Below are 24,163 nucleotides of genomic sequence, written 5' to 3'. Positions count from 1 at the left end.
GATGCTTTTCCGAAAGTCAGATAGTATATCGCCAGACTCATATATTCTACACACCAACGTGAATAGTCGTTTTGTTGCCACTTCCCCCAATGATTTTAGAAATTCTGATGGAATGTTATCTATCCCTTCTGCCTTATTTGACCGTAAGCCCTCCTAAGCTCTTTTAAATTCCGATTCTAATACTGGATCCCCCATCTCTTCTAAATCGGCTCCTGTTTCTTCTTCTATCAAACCAGACAAATCTTCACCCTCATAGAGGCTTTCAATGTATTCTTTCCACCTATCTGCTCTCTGCTCTGCATTTAACAGTGGAATTCCCGTTGCACTCTTAATGATACCACCGTTGCTTTTAATGTCACCAAAGGTTGTTTTGACTTTCCTGTATGCTGAGTCTGTCCTTCCGACAATTATATCTTTTTCGATGTCTTCACATTTTTCCTACAGCCATTTCGTCTTAGCTTCCCTGCACTTCCTATTTATTTCATTCCTCAGCGACTTGTATTTCTGTATTCCTGATTTTCCCGGAACATGTTTGTACTTCCTCCTTTCATCAATCAACTGAAGTATTTCTTCTGTTACCCATGGTTTCTTCGCAGCTACCTTCTTTGTACCTATGTTTTCCTTCCCAACTTCTGTGATGGCCCTTTTTAGAGATGTCCATTCCTCTTCAACTGTACTGCCTACTGCGCTATTCCTTATTGCTGTATCTATAGCGTTAGAGAACTTCAAACGTATCTCGTCATTCCTTAGTTCTTCCGTATCCCACTTCTTTGCGTATTGATTCTTCCCGACTAATGTCTTGAACTTCAGCCTACTCTTCATCACTACTATATTGCGATCTGAGTCTATATCTGCTCCTGGGTACGCCTTACAATCCAGTATCTGATTTCGGAATCTCATGATGTAATCTAATTGAAATCTTCCCGTATCTCTTGGCCTTTTCCAAGTATACCTCTTCCTCTTGTGATTCTTGAAAGTATACCTCATCCTCTTGTGATTCTTGAACAGGGTATTCGCTATTACTAGCTGAAACTTGTTACAGAACTCAATTAGTCTTTCTCCTCTTTCATTCCTTGTCCCAAGCCCATATTCTCCTGTAACCTTTTCTTCTACTCCTTCCCCTACAACTGCATTCTAGTCGCTCATGACTATTAGATTTTCGTCCCCCTTTACATACTCCATTACCCTTTCAATATCCTCAAACTACTTAATCTAACTTAAACTAACCTCCGGAGAGGTGGCATGGCGCCTTGGACTGACCGCTACCCCGGACGCCAATGTTGTGGGGTAAGGCTAAGCAAAGGCTGCATTTTATTGGCAGGAAACTTGTAAACTGTAACAGATCTACTGCGGAGACTGCCTACACTACGCTTTCCCGTCCTCTTTTAGAATACTGCTGCGCGCTGTAGGATCCTTACCAGAGATGACTAACGGAGTTCATAGAAAAAGTTCAGAGAAAGTCAGCAAGTTTTGTACTATCGCGATATACGGGAGGGAGTGTCATTGAAATGATACAGGATTTGGGCTGGACATCATTAAAACACAGGCGATGTAGTCTTCTCACGAAATTCCAATCATCAACATTTTCCTCCGAATGCGAAATTATTTTGTTGACACCAACCCACATAGGGAGAAATGATCACCACGATAAAATACGGGAAATCAGAGCTCGTACGGAAAGATATATGTGTTCGTTCTTTCCGAGAGAGAAATGTGAAGGTGGTTCAGTGAATCCTCCACCAGGCAGTTTAATATGATTTGCAGAGTACCCATAGAGATGTAGATGTAGATGTAGATGTATAAGTAAGATCCGATGGGGTATGAAATGGAAACCTCAGTGAAGATCCGATGAAGCTTTGCTGAGATATGTTGGGCAGTGTCTCTAGTATACCCGTCAATTGCGTCACGTCGCTCTCTGCAGTTATGAGCGCACAGTGAGCACGTAAAGATGCTTAGAACAATAGTGTCACCCACCAAGTACGAGGGCCTGGTGTGAGATTTCACTTGATCTCATGCAGCGTACATAATACACTCCCGGAAATTGAAATAAGAACACCGTGAATTCATTGTCCCAGGTAGGGGAAACTTTATTGACACATTCCTGGGGTCAGATACATCACATGATCACACTGACAGAACCACAGGCACATAGACACAGACAACAGAGCATGCACAATGTCGGCACTAGTACAGTGTATAACCTTTCGCAGCAATGCAGGCTGCTATTCTCCCATGGAGACGATCGTAGAGATGCTGGATGTAGTCCTGTGGAACGGCTTGCCATGCCATTTCCACCTGGCGCCTCAATTGGACCAGCGTTCGTGCTGGACGTGCAGACCGCGTGAGACGATGCTTCATCCAGTCCCAAACATGCTCAATGGGGGACAGATCCGGAGATCTTGCTGGCCAGGGTAGTTGACTTACACCTTCTAGAGCACGTTGGGTGGCACGGGATACATGCGGACGTGCATTGTCCTGTTGGAACAGCAAGTTCCCTTGCCGGTCTAGGAATGGTAGAACGATGGGTTCGATGACGGTTTGGATGTACCGTGCACTATTCAGTGTCCCCTCGACGATCATCAGTGGTGTACGGCCAGTGTAGGAGATCGCTCCCCACACCATGATGCCGGGTGTTGGCCCTGTGTGCCTCGGTCGTATGCAGTCCTGATTGTGGCGCTCACCTGCACGGCGCCAAACACGCATACGACCATCATTGGCACCAAGGCAGAAGCGACTCTCATCGCTGAAGACGACACGTCTCCAATCGTCCCTCCATTCACGCCTGTCGCGACACCACTGGAGGCGGGCTGCACGATGTTGGGGCGTGAGCGGAAGACGGCCTAACGGTGTGCGGGACCGTAGCCCAGCTTCATGGAGACGGTTTCAAATGGTCCTCGCCGATACCCCAGGAGCAACAGTGTCCCTAATTTGCTGGGAAGTGGCGGTGCGGTCCCCTACGGCACTGCGTAGGATCCTACGGTCTTGGCGTGCATCCGTGCGTCGCTGCGGTCCGGTCCCAGGTCGACGGGCACGTGCACCTTCCGCCGACCACTGGCGACAACATCGATGTACTGTGGAGACCTCACGCCCCACGTGTTGAGCAATTCGGCGGTACGTCCACCCGGCCTCCCGCATGCCCACTATACGCCCTCGCTCAAAGTCCGTCAATTGCACATACGGTTCACGTCCACGCTGTCGCGGCATGCTACCAGTGTTAAAGACTCCGATGGAGCTCCGTATGCCACGGCAAACTGGCTGACACTGACGGCGGCGGTGCACAAATGCTGCGCAGCTAGCGCCATTCGACGGCCAACACCGCGGTTCCTGGTGTGTCCGCTGTGCCGTGCGCGTGATCATTGCTTGTTCAGTCCTCTCGCAGTGTCCGGAGCAAGTATGGTGTGTCTGACACACCGGTGTCAATGTGTTCTTTTTTCCATTTCCAGGAGTGTATGTCATACGTTTGCTTCTGCATGACAATTCTCTGAAGGGGCAATGAAGACTCTCCTGCAGCGTTTTCGGTGGGAAGTGTTTGATCACTCACAACAGAGCCCGTAATTGACTCTCCCTGAGTTTCATCTCTGCTCACATGAACGCTACCTATGATGACAATGTTATGGCACAGACTACGAGCGGTAGACCAGCGTAGAGAATTGGCAGGAAGCACAGGTGGCTTCCTTCTATGACGAGGATATTGAAAAGTTGATACCACTCTACGACAAATGTCTAAATTGGAGCGGCGACTATGTAGAGAAGTAGTTGGAAGGTGTAGCTAACTGTTACAAATAAAACACTTTTTATTTTCACAGTGGTTTCCATTTTGCGGCCTTTTGGACCTTACTTTCCGGATAGTCCTCGTAATAAGGACTGTGGGAAAACCAGAACAGAAGAGAATCGAAGCTTCTGAGATGCGGTACTAAAGAATAATGTTGAAAATTAGGTGGGCTGATTACGTAAGGAATGAGGACATTCTCTGCAGAATCGCGAGAGAAGGAAATACGGAAAACGGTGGCAAATAGAATGACGCGACATGTGTTAGGACGGAGAATAACTTCCATGGTATCAGTTTGAGCTGTTGAGGATAAAAACTATAGAGGACAGAAAAAAAAAGTTCAGATATGTGTGAATTCCTAAGGGACCAAACTGCTGAGGTCATCGGTCCCTAGACTTACACTCTAGTTAAACTAACTTATGCTGAGAACAACACACACACTCATGACCGAGGTAGGACTCGGACCTCCGGCGGGAGGGGCCGCATAATTCCTGACATGGCGCCTCAAACAGTGCGGCCATTCCTCGTGGCTATAGAGCAAAGAGACTGCAACGCATGCAGAATATAACTGAGGATGTAGGCTGCAAGTGCTGAGGTGAAGTGGCTAGTATAGGATAGGAATTTGTGGCGGGCGCCATCAAACCAGTCAGAAAAACGATGACTAAAATGAAAATAAAAAGGAAGAAAGTAGCTCATCTGGTGTGAAATATATGCCACAAGTCCTAGAACTATGCTTAGGATATTTTTTCCATGATGACAGTGTTTGTGTAAGTGCTTTGAGAGATATATTTAGAAAAAAAGTAATCTTCTAATCTTTAATGTCGCCTATTTCCTCACACATCCCACACTAGATAATTTTTTGTGATGTAGAAAATGAAGTTCTAGAAGAAGTTCTAGTAAACACTCACCACTCGAATCTATAAACACCTGAATAGAGAAGTGCTGTGTCCACGTCAGACGCGTTAGACACTGTTAGAGGATGCTATAATCCAAACAGGCTAAGCGTTGCTCCACATCCTGTGCTGTGTGCAGGCTATACGCTCCAGAGACTAGCAGTGCTTCTCACAGAAATGGTGCACCAGTGGGCTAACCTTGCGGGGGTAAATGAGCAGATGACAGAGGTTCAGGGGGACATGCTGCCTAGGCCAGCAGGCGGCAGTGCAGTCGCCGCCAGAGGTCGGTGTGCCCGCATACCTGTTTGCCTTCGTTGGCCTCGAGATCGCAAATGGTTCCTCTAGTATCTCTACGTACAACTGCTCCGTCAAGCTCTGGGCCAGACGCTGACTGCACACACAGTTCTTCAGCCAGTGTCTCGATCGGAATATTACCTACATACAGGGTGTTTCAAAAATGACCGGTATATTTGAAACGGCAATAAAGACTAAACGAGCAGCGATAGAAATACACCGTTTGTTGCAATATGCTTGGGACAACAGTACATTTTCAGGCGGACAAACTTTCGAAATTACAGTAGTTACAATTTTCAACAACAGATGGCGCTGCAAGTGATGTGAAAGGTATAGAAGACAACGCAGTCTGTGGGTGCGCCATTCTGTACGTCGTCTTTCTGCTGTAAGCGTGTGCTGTTCACAACGTGCAAGTGTGCTGTAGACAACATGGTTTATTCCTTAGAACAGAGGATTTTTCTGGTGTTGGAATTCCACCGCCTAGAACACAGTGTTGTTGCAACAAGACGAAGTTTTCAACGGAGGTTTAATGTAACCAAAGGACCGAAAAGCGATACTAGGATCTGTTTGAAAAATTTCAACGGACTGGGAACGTGACGGATGAACGTGCTGGAAAGGTAGGGCGACCACGTACGGCAACCACAGAGGGCAATGCGCAGCTAGTGCAGCAGGTGATCCAACAGCGGCCTCAGCTTTCCGTTCGCCGTGTTGCAGCTGCGGTCCAAATGACGCCAACGTCCACGTATCGTCTCATGCGCCAGACTTTACACCTCTATCCATACAAAATTCAAACGCGGCAACCCCTCAGCGCCGCTACCATTGCTGCACGAGAGACATTCGCTAACGATATAGTGCACAGGATTGATGACGGCGATATGCATGTGGGCAGCATTTGGTTTCCTGACGAAGCTTATTTTTACCTGGACGGCTTCGTCAATAAACAGAACTGGCGCATATGGGGAACCGAAAAGCCCCATGTTGCAGTCCCATCGTCCCTGCATCCTCAAAAAGTACTGGTCTGGGCCGCCATTTCTTCCAAAGGAATCATTGGCCCATTTTTCAGATCCAAAACGATTACTGCATCACGCTATCTGGACATTCTTCGTGAATTTGTGGCGATACAAACTGCCTTAGGCGACACAGCGAACACCTCGTGGTTTATGCAAGATGGTGCCCGGCCACATCGCACGGCCGACGTCTTTAATTTCCTGAATGAATATTTCGATGATCGTGTGATTGCTTTGGGCTATCCGAAACATACAGGAGGCGGCGTGGATTGGCCTCCCTATTCGCCAGACATGAACCCCTGTGACTTCTTTCTGTGGGGACACGTGAAAGACCAGTTGTACCGCCAGACTCCAGAAACAATTGAACAGCTGGAGCAGTACATCTCATCTGCATGTGAAGCCATTCCGCCAGACACGTTGTCAAAGGTTTCGGGTAATTTCATTCAGAGACTACGCCATATTCTTGCTACGCATGGTGGATATGTGGAAAATATCGTACTATAGAGTTTCCCAGACCGCAGCGCCATCTGTTGTTGAAAATTGTAACTACTGTAATTTCGAAAGTTTGTCTGCCTGAAAATGTACTGTTGTCCCAAGCATATTGCAACAAACGGTGTATTTCTATCGCTGCTCGTTTAATTTTTATTGCCGTTTCAAATATACCGGTCATTTTTGAAACACCCTGTATGAAGGCGTGCGGCACCAGTCAGACCCGAATGAGGAAGCTGCCAGTACCTGCCTTCACTATCACCAGGACTTGGCCAGGAACTTGCTGTCGCCCACATACATCCTTTACGTTACTTTTGTCTCTGAGTGCATCCGCCAAATACACTACGAGGGAAAAATTTGTACACTCCTTTAGAGATTTCCAATTCACTCAAGGTTCATTGTTTCAACAGTGCATCTGGAGTACATGAAATGATTACATTTACAGATCAGTAGCACAAGCGGTTCTGAGGAACTATGTATCGACCCATGCTGCAACACCCGTATTAGTAAGTGGTGTAGCCTCCATGGGCAACATTGCGAGCTCTGAGTGTGCAATCCTGTCGATTGTACAGCTGGCGAATATTGTCTTCGATTACTTTAACCACGCCTTCTCGACCTGTTCACGTAATTCCACAAGGATCGTTTGTTGAAGAGTCGCACGAGTCACTTCTCGTCCCATAATATCCCACAAGTGCTCAGTTGGAGATAGTTCTGGAGATCGTGCTGGCCGGGATTGTTGATGCATGTTTAACAGAGATCTTTGAGTTTCAAGGTAGTTTGGGGGCGAGCATTATCTTGATGGAACAATACATCATCTTCCTGTTGCAAGAACGACAAAATAATGTGTCGAACAACATTTTGCACGGACCGAGCGCTGGTTAGCGTCCCCTCCATAAACACCGTATCTGGCAGAATCTACTTAGATAGCTTAAGATGAGGACGCGGCATTCCATCTTCGAAGTGATCCTCTGACGCACAACTGTCAAGCCATGCACGTATATGCTGTGGCGTGAATGGATGACGGCCTAGAGGTGTGCTTGCCCATAGTCCCACTCCTAATAATAGGTACTCAACGGTTAGCCAGCCAGTGTGGCCGGGTGGTTGTAGGCGCTATAGTCTAGAACCGCGCGACCGCTACGAGTCGCAGGTTCGAATCCTGCCTCGTGCATGGATGTGTGTAATGTCCTTAGGTTAGTTAGGTTTATGTAGTTCTAAGTTCTAGGCGACTGATGACCTCAGACGTTAAGTCCCATAGTGCCCAGAGCCATTTGAACCATTTTTTCTTTTTGCTCAATTTCTAAGTGGCCGCACGCCAACACTCGGGCAATTCTCTGCATTTACAATCCCAGTTGTCATCAGGTCCACTTGGCTGCAATGATGGGACAGCTCTCACCAGTTGCAGTAGTGAGACAGTTAACGTCAAGTGTCGAATTAATCGAATTGTAGATATTTATGTATTGAGAGACTGAACGTAAACTCTCCAACCGTAACCCGCAATGATCTTCGATTACATTAGTCAGTAATTATCTGCTGCGAAAGGTTAGATTAGGTTCAGAACTTTACATCAATGCCATGCCTTCACACAAAAGAAAAGATAAGTATACTTTAATGTATATTACTTTAATAAAACCATTCTCTTGTTTCTCATGTGTTGCCGTGGTAATTCTGTTTTAAATATATTGCCCTATGATGTGACCATGGTAAGCCTGCATGTAGGCCACTTTCCTACAGCTGTGGAACTCAGACACAGGGGCTCACTTCCTCCTACATTTATGGTGGAGAGCTAATGTTGTGGCAGCTTCTGCCATCGAATGTATCAGTATGACCAAATGTAGTGGGAAGACAACAAACGTAGTTGGTGGGCGCCGGGAGGTGCAGTATTAAAACTTTGCGAGAGCTTTCCGAATGATTTATCTCTTTCCACTACAGTGCTCCGTTCATCGTTCACCTCGGTCTGCGTCACAGGGTCCCACAATGTTGTGGAAGCTCCCCAGCAGTCTGTGCAACGCAACACTGTGTCGTGTCGGCCTTGGCCGGCCCGCTGAGTTCCGATGATGTCAGACTGGCTGCACCAGCAGCCGACTCAGCGATGCTCGGTGTGAGCCGCGGGTGGCCAGCAGCGTCCTTCTCCTCGTGCGTGTGGCTGAGATCGTGGCGAAAAACAAGTGCCCGCTATCCGGCGTCCGAATCTGCAACCCTCGCCACGAGAAGTCTCCGGCGTCTGTCTGGTGCCGAGACGACTGCCCGCGGTGGCGAGCCGAAGAGTGGCCTGTCGCTGGCTGGCTGTGGACCCCGTGTCGGACTCAGAGGCTCGAACCAATGACCTGCCTGACACACCATCTGTTGCTGCGTGCAGCCCAGTGGTGTGATACTCCCTGCCATCCAGCAGAGCTGCCACATTTGAATGAATCTCTGCGGCGCTTCGTGTCACTTATGCATAACACTTAGATTGGCCAGTGGCCCTCTTCTGCCTGTGACTTGCGCCATGGAAACTGCTGTGTGCATCCTCTCTGGAAGTTCTACGCCCCTGTGGCCTCTATTTGCCTTCGCAACTGCTGGTATGCGTAACTTACTGCAATCCGGTCCACACCTGGCTGTAACTAGTGCTCTGAATATCGCACAAAACTAATTTTCCCTATCCTAAACGGTGGTTCCGCTACACTAAATTATTGGTGAAGAAGACATGAAGACAAGCAGTTTTCCATGCTTTACGAAACAGCAGTTTATACACGCAATCTATGAACTGTCTTTATTGACTTTGACAGGGTGTAGCACGAAAGAAGGTGATATTGTTTTGAATAACAACTGCGAACACGTATCATTACTATTTTGTGGAAATAACTGTGTAAATCTTTGTATTCCATTTTACCACGTCTATGGACAATCGAGCGATAGTAAGTTAATGTGACCCTCGTATTTATTACATTTCCAGACAACTAACAAATGTGGTAGGGATCCACACTTCTAAGTGACGAGCTACATAAACAGTTCTCAGATACACTCAGTTTTTTATCTGCTGCTGATGGTGCACTTTCTATTCCAGAACTAACATATGAAAATAAGTAACGCTGTGACTGCTGCAAAATTACGTGGATGGTACCGTATTGAGAATAATACTTGCTTTTTATGTCTGTGATTGTGTATGCATTGTGAATGATGAATCATTTATAGGGATCAGATCATTACGTCTCGTACTGTGTAGTGATTATTACGCGAAGGTTTTAGTTATTACATAAGTTCGAAATTCTTATCATTTCTCCCATTTAATTTTATTACAACACAGTACTCCATCGATATTGTATCAGAATTTGTTGAAGCTACGAAGAGAGGTTAAAAGACTCCTGTTTTAAGTAACTATACTTGTAATTCCGCCTCCAGTTTATCATATACAACACAGCACCGCTGCGATACATCCTCTTCTGTTAATTGTTACTGTCTAACAGCAGAAGTGACAACAGCGCATCTTAGAGTCATATGCACCTTAAGTATAATGTTAGTTCCTAATTCTTTTCGTATGTAATGTATGAAGTAATTAACATGATATTGTCTCTGAAGCATTAGTAAAATATTTTGACATATTAATGTTTCTTTATTATTATTAGAGGCATTTTCCTTGACACATAATAATTTTGCACAGACAAAATTGCATTATATGTTCTTACAGCTGAATCATCATCTTTAATCTAATAACATAATCTTCAAAAACGCCTGCGTAGAAGAGTCTAATGTTTGTGGGTGTGATGTTTCCGTGTAGCAAAAATTATGCGAATGGTTTCTTCTGTCAGTTCAGTTGTATTGCTTTCGACTTTTCATTAGGTTGTGTGGGTGTTGTCCCTCCAGTGCCATTTATGATGGCGTTCAGATCCATTTGGCTTGAGTGTAGCAAGCAGAACTGCGCGTTACTTTGTGGTGTAATGAAGTATTTCTGCAAAGCATCATATTCATTATTATTTAGTAATCATTACTTTACTAGCAAAAGCTTCCGGGTTAATATCACTGTCATATCTCTGGGAATGGACTAGCAATGGGGAGGTGGCCATCAGGAAGATATTGAATCACTGACAGAATGGTAAGATTCCACGAGTCGGTATGTAAAAGTGTGAATGTGATAGGGAAGCTAGAAGATATGGATAGGGAAAAGCAAACGATGAAACCAGACGAATTGGGCCTCAGTGAACTGGAAATATAAGTACTTCGGCTCAGGCTAAAGTAAAGCCATCTGAAAACTAACAGAAAATGATATACCGTGAGTAGGAAGCATTATGAATAGGATGACAGGACAGAGAGTGACTTAATGTGGACAGTTCAGTGATGTAGTTATTCGTAGCAGAGTTGGCAGCACGCCTACGCCAACAACTGTATCAGGAAGACAAAGAGGCAGAGAAAGTGAGTACTGAACAGGTAATTCATGATCTAAATGGAGAAAAAACTGTTATTATGATGGAAGACTGGAACCCGCTAGTAGGACAAGAAAGAGACCAACGACTATCGGGAGAATATGGACTTGGTAGAATACGGACTGCAGTGACAAGTCAAAATCACATGCTTCTATCCCGTGATCAACTCAAAAACTGCTTTCTTCAATATATTTCACTTTAGGGCCAATTTTTGCATATGTTGTAACTCCCCTTTATTGTTTCATGTTCATTTTAGACGGAAATTGTGCTAGTCCGTAATTGTAGATATTTAACTTCACTACCCCTATGGTTACGCAGTGTGCAGGCAGACACACATTGTTTATCCCTCAGAAGTTCCCACGTCTTCTAAACATACTAGGAGCTCATCTATTCAATTATTCAGTACTTTAATTTTTTGATCAAACAATTCTTTTTAACGTCCTGGGAAACATTAAATATAATATGGTCCTGTTCTAATTTATTTCAAGGTTGTCAATAACCTCACTCAAACCCAAAAAATAATAATAAGGATTTCGCCTTGTATGCTTGTGGTCCCCTTACACTTTCTGCTAAATGCTCAGTTAATCTGTCCTTCGCCTACTCTGCTGATGCCGGCCATGATTTGTGTCGCTTCATTTCACAATGGAAAATCTGTTTTCGTTCGCTCTACTTGGGAACAGAACATGAAAAGAAATGACCAGTAATGGTAAAACGCAAACTGCACCGTGCACGATACTGTAGCTTGCGGGGTATGTATGTGAAGACGAGTTACTGCAACAGATGCAGCACAAATTTAAGACAGTGTTTCAGTAAAAAGCAATCCCATCAGCTCCGTGTCTGCATGGGGTGCAGATGTGTTCGCCCAGGACTGATCACGGCACTCCGAAGTCTCCATAAACCACACGTTAGTGAGTGCCATTGCTGCTCTTATTGCTGATCACTGAATTTGTTGTTTCTAATTGCCTCATTTAGAGAATTTCTAGAAATGCAGGTCTTTTACCTATTACTGGAGCCTTCTGATTCACCAAACACTATTTGTACATCTTCTTTTCCCAGACGTTTCATTTTAGCACAAAAATTTTGTGATAAATTTCGGTAAGAAGTGCACCGCGGTTAACAACGGATTATTAGATAACTTTTATTGTGATAAATCATTTAAAAGGCAAGTATGACGTGAAACAGCAGTTTGGATTCTGAAAACGAAACGTGACTGCGAAATTTTAGTTTTTCTTTACGCTACCGTATTGCAACATGAAAAACGTGAATTTAACTAAAATCGAACATTACTGCTGGAAAAAAGTTTCTGTTATAACAGGGCAAAGAGTCTGCATGCGCTTTAACTGCTGTTGTTGTTGGAGATCACAATGTGGGCTCAGAAGTAGTTACCAAACCACTGTGATCCAGGAAGCGTTTCCCGTTGTAATGGTTTGCATATCAAACCCGAAATCCATATCGTATACACTTCAAACGTTAAACACGTTAACAATATGTTCTACCAATTTATTGCTGAAAAATAGCGGTCCAAATATTGTATCACCAACTACGGTCCAGCAAAAGAGAATTTTCAGCTTGATCATAAAAATTTGGAAACTTTTTGGTCTACCCAAGTTGACAATAGAATTTGACGCAGTGGTGGCAGTGAAGTGAACTGTGACGCCAATATAATTCTGTCACACAGACGATAACTGACTAAAATATCGTTCTCAAGTTACTGATGAAATGCTCATAAAACAACAATGTGCACTGAAGTTAAAATAAAGAAGATATTATTTTCTGCCGGTTTGAATGGATTTGTGAAACGCCGTACTGTAGAGTCATGAAAAGAACACGAAGAAGTAGAATTACTTGACCAAAAAATTTGAAGGGTACAGAGTGTTTTAATGGAATGAACAAAATACTATGTGTAATTTGCATAGAAAATCATGTAATAGTTACGCTACTTTACTCATTGGTGTGATTATTACTTTTGTTGTCCTATGTTGTAATATATTTCATGGAACTACTGAAACTACACTGGTATCCACATTTAAAGCTAAAAACCCAAATTTTTCAAGGCTGCTTTTATTCTGGCACAAAACAGTATAATCAGGTGATAGTAAAGTAGAAATAATGTAAAGAATATAAAAGTAAACAACTCCAATATGCATTACGCCAGACAAAAATGTTCATCGTCTTTACCAACTTAACGGATTTACATTCATATTCCGACAAATGGTTAATGCGCTCAGTATCGGATGTGACCACCTCTGGCAGCAATACAGGCATGACCAACGACGGGGTATGCTCTGAATGATATCATCAATTTCATGTTGAGGCAATAACGCCCATTCTTCCTGCAGGGCACCTCGCAATTCTTGGTGAGTGGTCGATGAATGCTGACGTAATGCAACCCGAGTCATTAGTGAATACCAGACGTGCTCTGTGGGATTCAAATCGGGAGAGCGAGCAGGTCAAGCCGTGCGTGCAATATCTTCCGTTTCCAAAAAAATATCAATAACGCGTGCTCAATGAAGTCGATCACTATCGTCCTGTAATACGATGTCTGGGCCCACAGCATCTCGCAACAAGCGTACACGACAGCCCAAGATCTCGTCACGATACCCGACAGCAGTTAAACCTTGACGCTTTAACCGCACAATTTGATGAAGTGGTGTTTGAGTAGTCAACATAATTCCTGCCTACTCCATCATCCTTGATACCACTCTCTTTCCACAATGGATGGGTCCCGAAATCTTGTTCCACGTTCTCTCCGGATATGGATCCGTCGAGAATCACCGTCCAGACAAAATTGGGACTCTTCTGTGAGAACAACAATGGCTCACTGTTCTAGCGTCCAGGTGGCATGTTGACGACTCCACAAATGGCTCTGAGCACTATGGGACTTAACATCTATGGTCATCAGTCCCCTAGAACTTAGAACTACTTAAACCTAACTAACCTAAGGACATCACATAACACCCAGCCATCACGAGGCAGAGAAAATTCCTGACCACGGACGACTCCACTCTACACTTTCCCTTTTGTGAAGTCGCGTCAGAGGCGCACATGTAGTAGGTCACTCAGCCGAAGCCTTCTGTACACCATTTGCCTTGATACAATACGTCCCGTAGATGCTGCAAGGTTAGATGACAGTTGCCGTACAGTACAAAGGCGGAACCGTCGTGCGCTTGCAGCCAAATAATGGTTCTCTCTCTGTGATGTTACACGTGAGCGGCCCTGCACTGGTCTTGGGGATACAGTTTAGAGCTCTTTAAACTTTCGCTTCATTCGAACACAGAACGATTCAGATTAATCCATGGGGCCACATCAGTGTGCGACTATCCTACTTCCATTCTCCCCTTTTCACTCCACTGTAAAGATCCTGGTAGTTGTCTTCTCTGTGCCATACTGCACAGTCTGCGATTGTGCATGTGAGACTATCCGGAAAACGCTATCCTGTTTGATATGTGCCCTGAAGTCATCTTTGGCGTGGTTGTCCGTTGACAAGAATGCTATTTCCCGTGCAGGACACGATCGTACGGACATCTGTTGACAGTTTTGTATGATTTATCGTTAGTTACACACAGGACGAGGAAATGGTGGTTTGTTGCTTTAATTTTGGACACTAGATCTAAGGCTGCACGACACATCTAAACCCTTTGCTAAAATGTACCTGTATCTGATAAGCGAAAGTATTTGGTTCAATTATCTATGCGACAGCAGCGCACAAGATCCACCATGATGAAATACCCACGTACATACATATGACCTCTGTTTCAGTCCTTGTATTAGCCTCCTGCTAATTTCAAGAAGAGGCTACAAGATTACATCCACATACCCAGTCTAAGTCCATATACCCAAAGCCACGTTATTCCAGAAATAAATTCAGATATTACCATCGCGCAGCATTACCAATGTGATCGAGAGGTATCCCTTGTCATCATGCAAATGCCAGAACTGGACATGGAGGAAAAGAACCAAGTTCTACAAGAGCCTGTCGTGCTCTCACAGGTTGAGAACAAGGTAAAAAAGAAATTTTAAAAGTTTACGGTGTATAGAGTAAGGTATTTCTGGCACCAAAATCTCCCCCCTTCCCCCAGCCCAAAACTTTTCCATTCACGAATGGTTAGTGGGAAGAACGGAAGACTCCACATGAGCTCTGGTTTTTTTTTCTCATCGTGATCGTTTCGAAAGGTGGATAACGGATAGTACTAAGTGGTTGGAATTGAAGTGCAGCAACTCACGCAGGTCGAGTGCAGTATATAATTATCGTGTGTCAGCGAAATTTGATAGATATGCAAATGTGTTACTTCGGAACAAATTTACGCTTTATAGCACCTGTGGCCACCAGGTGCAAGTCTGGCACTGCACACTTTTTGTATGACGTTATAACATCCATGCTGTCTTTTGACAAGCCCTAACGTGAGGGAAGATTATGGCTATCGAGAGGAGAGACCGTGCACTGTTAGTGAAACTGTTTTATATGAATGGCAGCAGTTTAAGTGCACTATTGAGAGAGTAGCGCCGACTAAAAGAACCGAGGAGCGGTCTGATGGCATTCGATGGTTTACTGTTATAGTGCGACCTTCGTGTGGCAGCTGGAGGAGGAAGGCTTTCTATTCCGATAGAAGTTATTTACGAGGTCGCTGTTGCTGCAACTGACCATACAGCACGTGCCGCTGATGGTGCTAGTGCTCGTGTAGTCTCACGAGAATTGCCCATCCCATGATCAACAGTACAGACAGTTTTGCGGCCGATGTCACACTGGCACAAGTACGACATCCAGATGGTACAGCAGCTCAAACCTCATGATCCGCGCAACGTTCTTAATTTGCTCTCCGGTTTCTGGCTCTGTTCGAAGTTGATGACATGCGGCCGGCCAGTAATTTGTGGAGTGACGTGGTACATTTTACACGACAGGGTACAGTGAATATACACAACAACCAAATATGAGGTACTGTGAAACCAACTGTTGTGCACAATGAGGCATTGCATCGGCCGTATGTGGCAGGTGATGGTGTAGACTCACAAGCATCTTTATTCTCAGTCTGTTATTATTTGTAGAGCATGCACAAAGAGGACCTGTCAGGTATAGCATGACGTCTGCATGCTATCGCGACCTCCTTGTACAGCATGTGATTCCCGCTCTGGAAGAGTGGAACTATGTGCGAAACACTGTTTTCAGGCGTACTGGGGCAACATATCACGTATTTCGCCTATTGAAAGTGCTATTTGATCCAACCTTCCATGGACGCGTTATCTTCAGAGGTTTTCCAGATTCGTAGACTCCAAGATCACATGATCTGAACCCATGTGACTTTTGACTCGGGGGACATCTGACAAAACGCGTTTAGCAACGAAGCGTTGGTTCTCTACCATCTGAAAACCAGTATACTGGAACACGTTGCTCAGGTTCCACTGGAACTGCTGAGAACAAGTGTTGGTTACTTCGTTTTCTGCATGCTGAACAATCTGTTGAAGCCGCAGTTAATAATGAAATCTACTTCCTCGTGTCTTCAGCGCTCATATACCCTAGTAACCACTTATTAGAGATTAAGCAGCTATCAGCTTACCGTCATCGACACAAGAGTCTCACATATGTAGTACCCTAACTGTGCTCGTCCACAAAACGAAAAGATTCCCAAGCTGGTTCTCTGCTGCTCTATTTGCCTCGGAAGAAGGATCCCTTCACTCTGCACACAGTTCAATCACCTGTTGCATTCGAGAAAAATATAAAACACATCCTTTCGCAAGCACAACATCTTTACCCCTAAAAACTAATACGTATGGCCAGATTATCCCCGTCGTACAGTAAAATAAATACCTCCATTTTCTCTCATTTCTGCTTCTTTCTCTTTTCGTTTCTCAGTAAGGCACGGTAATTTATTCCCCATTCTTTGTTACCTGTACCTCTACCATGTTATCCTTTCACTTGCTCTCCCACCCCTCTCTCACGGCCATCTGACTTTAAATCTACGTGATTGTGACCTGCCTTTGTTCTTCTGTCTTTCATGAACCACAATAACTTATGCGTATTTACCATAGCTATTCCTGTATTCCACTTTTTATTTTATAATTGCTTGTAAATGTTGTTTCCTGTTTTAGTACAAAGGCTCTTTATAACATCCTTATCGTTATATGAAACAATGTAAAACATCCCTGGATAAGTAAATGAATGAAATATCCGTAGGAACGTAAGTACTCTGGGACAATAGGTTTTGTCGCGCTTCTTTTAAAGTAAACGTCCCGGATTATTTGGTTTCTCCTTAATGTGAAAAACAAAACAAAAAAAGGATTTCCATTTTTTATTATTTATTTATTAAATAAAAGGAACAAACCGCATTGGAAAAAATTATTTACATGAGATACTGATTTTCAGATATCACAGTGGCCGACGAGACTAGTAGCTGCAGGTGTTTAGGCAGAGACCCTCTTGAGCTCCTCGCCGTACTTCTGCCTGTAGGTGCCGGTGGGGTCGTACTTGTTCTCCAGCGGCGTCCACAGGTCGGGCTTCTCCTTGATGAGGAACCTGATCACCTTCTCGGCGCCAGCCTTCTGCTTCTCGTTACACTTGGCGCACTCATTGGTCAGCGCATCAGGGACGGCGGCTGTTAACAGACAGGCTTCACAATCAGAAAAGTGAAGAGATCAAAAATACTTATTCTAAAAATACTGAATAATTCAATTTTGTGTGACTCCAAGTATTTCGCTTTGAAGCTACATCAGTGGTCTGTGTTTCTATTTGACCACACGTGGTCCAGTGGCCACCATTCCAGGCTTCCACACAGAAGAGCAATCGGAAATTTATTTGGTTTGTTTTTCTGCAGATGTTTATATACCTCTGAATATTTTCATACCTTTCATTAGTGCACAAAAAGTGGTGATTAGGGGCATGAGTTGCTAAATGTAGTAATATGATATGTAGAACCCAGAATCATGAGTTATTTAACATAGAGGCACTTTCGGTCAGATGTAGAAAGTACGAAGAAGGAAAGGACCATAATTTTTGTATAGTCGTGTGGGAGGTAAGGTTGCTGCACCAAAATAAGAGTGGGAATATGTGACTCCAGTGTCTTTATTGTCTATGACAACAATACGATGTGAATTTTCCATTGTTCAGGCCGTTGCGTTTTGCCATGTTTCACATACAGCACTGTGGAACAGCTTGCCATTAATCACTTTAGTTGGGTAATTTTGAAAATTTAGCCTATTGGACATGGTACACAGTGCGGTCATAAGTCAACCAAGCAGGATCTGTCACACATTTTACACAAAACGAGCGTGAAAGAGAGAGAGAGAGTGAAAGAGAAATAGGTAGTGCGAGGGAAAAAGATAGAAAGAGGGGGCAGGGATTGGGTAGAGCGGAGGGTGGAGAGAGGGACGGTGAGAATTACATACAAACAACAAATCACAGTAATAAAGCGCTGGTTCAGTCATGTAAACTAATCCATTCGAAGGTGCTTACTCTTTATCCAGGGTGAACGATATACCCCACCCAATCTCTCATCTGACAGTGAAATAAGTGAGATCTGTTGCCTGTTTATTAGCTCACCGACCAGCCGTCCACATAACTATCTCGTTGAATGCGAACTTTCAGCTAAACAGAGAGGTAGAAACAAAGGTATCAGATATGCGATGTGCATCTTGAAATAGAGTCCCATATTTTGAAAGGCTATCTTAGGGTGAATTTTACAGTAGAAACGGATATGAATTGCTGAGTAGATTATCGAGATGTGGAAAATATTGGCTCAAGATACAAGAGATGGAAGCTGGCATCGAACAAGTCTTTTATTTTATTTATTTATTTATTATTTAAAGTTGACAGTCTTCAAAGATTTATAACCAGACTAACATCCAACTCTGGTGAACTAAATCCATCACAAACAATAGTAATCCTTGAGCCTGTGCTAACTGAAGATGGGAGTTCAGTTACGGAAGAACGGGAACAGATCTAGAAGATTACTGAAAAAAGTTACAATTGTTGCAAACGCGGGAAGCATATAACTATCGGGCTTTCGAATTCGCTGAACTTTCACACTACTACACGACGTACTTATATGTAACAGATGATGCACTAGTAACGTGACCTTTTCAAGTGTTTCCCATAAATGAAGGTTCGTAGTTTTACGACCGTTTCAAATGCCACAGGATACTGTCAGCACTAGAGCAGTGGTGAATGTGCAGTTGGTTAACACAGCTGACTAGACGTTTGATTGTACTATGTAAGAGTATATTTTGTTCCAAATTTCCTGCCAAGCAGTTGTACTAAAACTAATCATGTTCTTTCGAAGAGCAACAAAAATTATAATAATAAGAATTCTAATGTGAACGTAGGCGCCGTGTGGCACTGTTCGCTCGTGTATCCCACGGGACGGATTTAGCCGCCTGTCGTAAAGGCTTTTTTCTCCACTTACACTAGCCCCTTTCAATGCAGACGTGTGGGTATTGTGTCGTATGTGTGTCGATAGAGGGTAGGTGAGTGTAATGGATGGTTGTATTGTGTTATGATAACGTTTGTGTTTCATGGGGATGATGATGAGAAAAGGGGCAGGTTGAAATTTTGTGCCAGTACAAACTCTACCCATCTCGAATAGCACCAAGAAGGCAGCCAACTTAACTTCACCATCAGATGAACGGATCACAGTAAGCAGTGTCACATGCCCTCATTGGAGACAATGAGAAGAGCATTCCACTTTAAACCAGAACATTGTCGGAAAAGCCGTTTATGAAGAAATTTATGCTACCCGCCCTCCTCTGCATAAACATTTCATTCACCACTAGGTTTCGAACCGGCTACATCTACCACACAGGTGTGTCATAGTGTTAATGTGTCTTTTATTCGATGTGAGATATAAGAGGGGCGTTTAAAATGTCCGTGCAAAGTCAGACAGATGGCACCAACGGGGCGTATCGAGGCCATGTTTAGTTAGTAGCATCTTTGGTAAGAAGGCACACCAAGTTTCAGCCATATTGATATATTTCTTTGTGTTTGACATTCGTGTGAATCAAGGAAGTCGAGTGATCGTTAACAAAATGGACGAAATAGAATTTCGTGTGGTGATTAAACATTACTTTATGAAAGGCAAAACACCTCAGGAGACAAAAGAGAAGCTTGATAAACATTACGGTTTCTCTGCGCCTTCGATCAGAACAGTTAATAAGTGGTTTTAAAATTTTCGGAGTGGCCATTTGGGCACAAGTAATGCTGAACGTTCTGGACACCCTCTGGAGGTTACGACTCCACAAATCATTGATAAAATCCATGATATGGTGATGGATGACAGGAGAGCTAAGGTGCGTGAAATTGCTAGTGCTGTGGGCATCTCGAATGAACGGGTACATATTATTTTGCATAAAAATTGGACATGAGAAAGCTATCCACAAGATAGGTTCCGCGATTGCTTGACCAAAAACGGAATCGTGTGAAAAATATTGCAAGGATGGTTTGCAGCTGTTCATAAGGAATCCGCAGGACTTTAAGCGTCATTTTGTCACTGTGGATGAAACATGTATACATTACTATACTCCTGAGACCAAACAACAATCTGAACAACGAGTTACCAAGGGAGAATCTGCACCAAAAAATGCGATGATCATTCCTTCGGCCGGAAAGGCTATGACGACTGTCTTTTGGGATTCGCAAGGGATAATCCTCATCAACTATCTGGAAAATGGTAAAACATTACAGGTATATATTATTAATCCTTACTGGACCGTTTGAAAACCGAGCTGCAAGAAAAACGCTGGCGATTTTACCGCAAAATCTCGTTTTCCATCACCAGAATGCACCAGCACACACCTCAGCAGTTTTGGTCGCGAAATTAATGGAACTAGGATTCAAACTCGTTTCACATGCCCACTGTTCTCCAGACTTGGATCCCTCGTACTACTGTTTGTTCCTCAATTTGAAGAAATGGCTGGTGGGACAATGATTTTATACAAACAAGGAGGTGATTACAGCAACTAACAGCTATTCTGGAGACTTGGAGAATTCCTATTATTCGGAAGGGATCAACAAATTAGAACTGCGTTGGACGAAGTGTATAAGTCTTAAAGGAGACTATGTCGAAAAATAAAAAAGGTTTACCCCAAACATGTAAGGCAATTTTTATTTTTGCACGGACTTTTCAAACGCCCCTCGTAACAGGGAATCCAGGTTAAAGGAATTGAAGTTATACCTGGCAACACATGCTTCAAATAATGTTCACTACATTCATATTGGTTGTGGGGCATCAATAGAAAGTAGATGTGGTCCCCTCTTATGTAAAGGCGACAGGATGAGCTGCCTGCGGTACTATACTAGCCATCTTAGAATATTAGAAAAGATGGAGTTGTCAGATGACAGACGGTAAACACGAGTACGCTCTTTCGTTTCTGCACAGGCAAAAGATATATTTACTGTGTTTATAAAGTAGGATCGTTACCAGGAACTTCCACAGCGATTGTAGAAATGTGATAGCAGTGTGTCTGTTGACGGATTACAAAAAAATAATGGTATTCGAAGGCAACTGGGTCAGGCATCTGCACAGCTGCCTTAGCCTTGACAGACTCGTAAGAAGTTGAACCCGGATTTCTCGAAAATGCTTTACAAGTGCATCGTAGTAGAGCAGAATCCATTTAAGTGTGTACTACAGTGGTACTAATGTAAAATCGGCGACCCGTTTGATGTGCGCTTCCTAATGCACGTCAGTACAGGGAGAACCGTACTGACTAGCCAGCACTGCACTCACCCTTGAGCTCCTTCCCGTCAGGCGTGCAGGAGGCGTCGCTGTCAGAGAGGAGGCACTCGTGGTACTTCTTGAGTAGGCGGTCGTTATGGAGGATGTCGTCCAGGTCGATGTTGTCGTACTTGGTGGTGTACGCAGTGGCAGCTGCCACCAGGCAGACCAGCAACAGAGTGTATTTCTGCATCGTGACTTCGGCAATGCGCTGCTGCTGTGGCGTCTGGGGTGTGATCTGCCAGCCTCAGTCTCCACTGCATTATATATACGTACGTTGGCCGGCGCTCCTGACGTCACGGCGAGTGTTTACGCAGGCGCCGGGCAGCGGACGCTGACCTTCACCGGTCCACGCACCTGGCCGTTTCTGAGAAGAGCAAGTTGCTCTCAGGTGCACTCGTGACTGTTCGCTGTAATGCAGTTTCCATGATGCCTTACTGGAAATTCCTTCTTATTTTACTGTCCCTACACAAGTAAACACTTTCCACGCCAACAACGTCACTTGCCACGCCAACGGAAAAAATATTGCCATCAATGTAATCTGGAAAATTTTATGAAGTGAGTTATGTTAACTTGGGAGTCTTAGCACCGCCGATTTTCCTGGACTGTAAGTCATCAATAAGCACATATACGACCTAGAAAATATGCTTCAAACAGTGTTTTAAAAAAATGAAACTGCATGTGTGTCCTGAATCGGGTCAGTTTTAGAATCTGAAGCGTCGCCTAAGAAATCTCATGCATGTCATGTGGTACTAGAATAATCTATGGAAGAAAGGTAACAGAAGCCTGCAAGACACTGCCAGAAGATCGGTTGGGTTAGTAAAATAACTTGAGACTAGCCATTATGACATAATGGTTTTTTTCGTTACATCGGTTCACGTAAGGAAATCCTTCTAAATCAATTATATCAGGCAGAGCAGCCTGAAGCGTGCAGTCAGTAATCGTTGGTCTTCATGTATTCTTTGCTCTGTAGCGATAGTGGACGATCTCACTGGAATTATGTTATTATTCTCAATTTGATTCGCCTATAACCATACACCTGATAGTTTTACAATATCTTTGTGAGACACAACGTGGAAGGCAAAAGGAAGACCAACAAGCTATTAGTGTCTCTAATTTAGTCAGACCAGTTTGACACTGTGTCAGTCGCTGCGGTCGTTCTGAAAATTATATTCTTCTTGAAGAATCAAGTTTGCCAAGATCACTAGCAATTCGTTTTATTACTATGACCGGGCTCAGCCGATCTACGTTGTGGTATCCGATGATGACAGTGTAATCTGTCGAAACCGGCCATAGTAATAGAAATAATTGCTAGCGATCTTCGCAAACTGTATTTTTCAGAAATGATATAATCAGACAAGTAATGGGGGCTACTCTTAAAAGCGTACTCACGCTTCGAATGAACTTCTTGAAACTGCAACTAATTTGCTCACACAGGGACGCTTCCAGCATGTGTGCAATTTGTGTGTATAAGCAGGTACTCAATTTCTCTGTGCAATCTTCTATTACATGTAGAGAATAACATAAATGTGATTATTTTCTTTCCACGACAGTGATCAAGAAAGCAAAGGTGAACCTGACAATCTTAAGATTTTGCAATAATTTTATGCCGTTATCAGTTAGAGTAAAAACATCCTCATACAAAAATGTACTGCACATAGCGTAAAAGGGTCCAGCCGAATATTTGTTAGTCGTGTTACTTCTGGTTCATGAGAAGACCACATGAGCGTAGCATGAATGTTGTCATCTATAAGTTTTGGCTACTTCACGTAAACTAATTGCCATGCTACTTTGAAATACCTTGCCAAAAAGAAAGTGGTCTAGCTGATTGTCGGATGTATATTTCTGTGACTCGTGTCGGCTGTGTATCACCCAACATTTCCTATCTTTAAATCATTCACGCAACCTAACAACGCATTCAGTAAATAATATAATGATTACTTTGTGGACACACATAATAGTTCCACGATAATACGGACAGGTTGTTCTAGTGTCAGTGCAGAAGGTTAAAATATTAAGTTCGTTCATTCAGCTACTTGTAGTGAATAAAATGAATACTTCTTTTCCAGTAGCTTTTTAATAACAGTAAAATATTTATTTTATTGGTAATTAAATTAACATCTAATATGTTTTGAGGCTGAAGGATTATAAACTGTAAACTCCTACAATAATGAGATATAAATTTGGGCGTTTATGTCTGCTATAATAAACAGGATAAAGAGGTGAATTACATATTTCATCGATTTTAAGATGTCTAATATGAAAGAAGTCCATCTTTAGTAGCTATTGTCCAAAAGTCTCAGGGCTGAGCGTTACAAATAGTAACCTCTCTTCCGGATTCCATATTTTGCAGCAGCTCTTTTAAAGAAAGCAGCATGCTCTGAAGAATTAGGAAGAGAACCAAAATGCTCAAACCCAACTGCCCAGTGAAAGGATCCAGTAAAATATACGCTGTAGTAAGGGAAGATTGAAAATCTGCCCTGTACATGGAAAATGCAGATGTATTTTTAAAAGTAGATAGCCGCAAATGGAAATTTTTCAATATCCGGAGTCCAGGGATGAAAGGGGACATTTTAGACTAACAGCGATTCAGAAGGCGATCTTAGCCCTTAATAGC

General features: G+C 43.5%; 2 protein-coding genes across 4 annotated transcripts in view; both read right to left on the bottom strand.

Moving 5' to 3' along the window:
* The window catches only part of LOC126484050 (allergen Tha p 1-like), a 105,597-nt gene that overhangs the window by 8,796 nt on the left and 72,638 nt on the right, over window positions 1-24,163 (bottom strand). The window contains exons 1-2 of one of the 3 annotated variants that reach the window (XM_050107397.1): window positions 21,559-21,780; window positions 17,124-17,436 (exon numbers count right to left, since the gene is read on the bottom strand). In XM_050107397.1, the coding sequence (XP_049963354.1) occupies window positions 17,246-17,436; window positions 21,559-21,739 (372 nt within the window). In that variant the 5' untranslated portion in view covers window positions 21,740-21,780 and the 3' untranslated portion in view covers window positions 17,124-17,245. Of the gene's footprint in view, window positions 1-17,123; window positions 17,437-21,558; window positions 21,781-24,163 lie in introns of those variants that run through there. The other 2 variants (XM_050107395.1, XM_050107398.1) reach the window with 2 other exon arrangements.
* LOC126484052 (allergen Tha p 1-like) overlaps window positions 1-24,163 on the bottom strand; it is a 72,251-nt gene that overhangs the window by 36,054 nt on the left and 12,034 nt on the right. The gene's annotated exons all lie outside the window — the stretch shown is intronic.

This window comes from Schistocerca serialis, chromosome 6, assembly GCF_023864345.2.
Source record: "Schistocerca serialis cubense isolate TAMUIC-IGC-003099 chromosome 6, iqSchSeri2.2, whole genome shotgun sequence".
In the NCBI taxonomy this organism is placed as follows: Eukaryota; Metazoa; Arthropoda; class Insecta; order Orthoptera; family Acrididae; genus Schistocerca; species Schistocerca serialis.
This window is presented reverse-complemented; position numbering and strand designations above follow the sequence as displayed.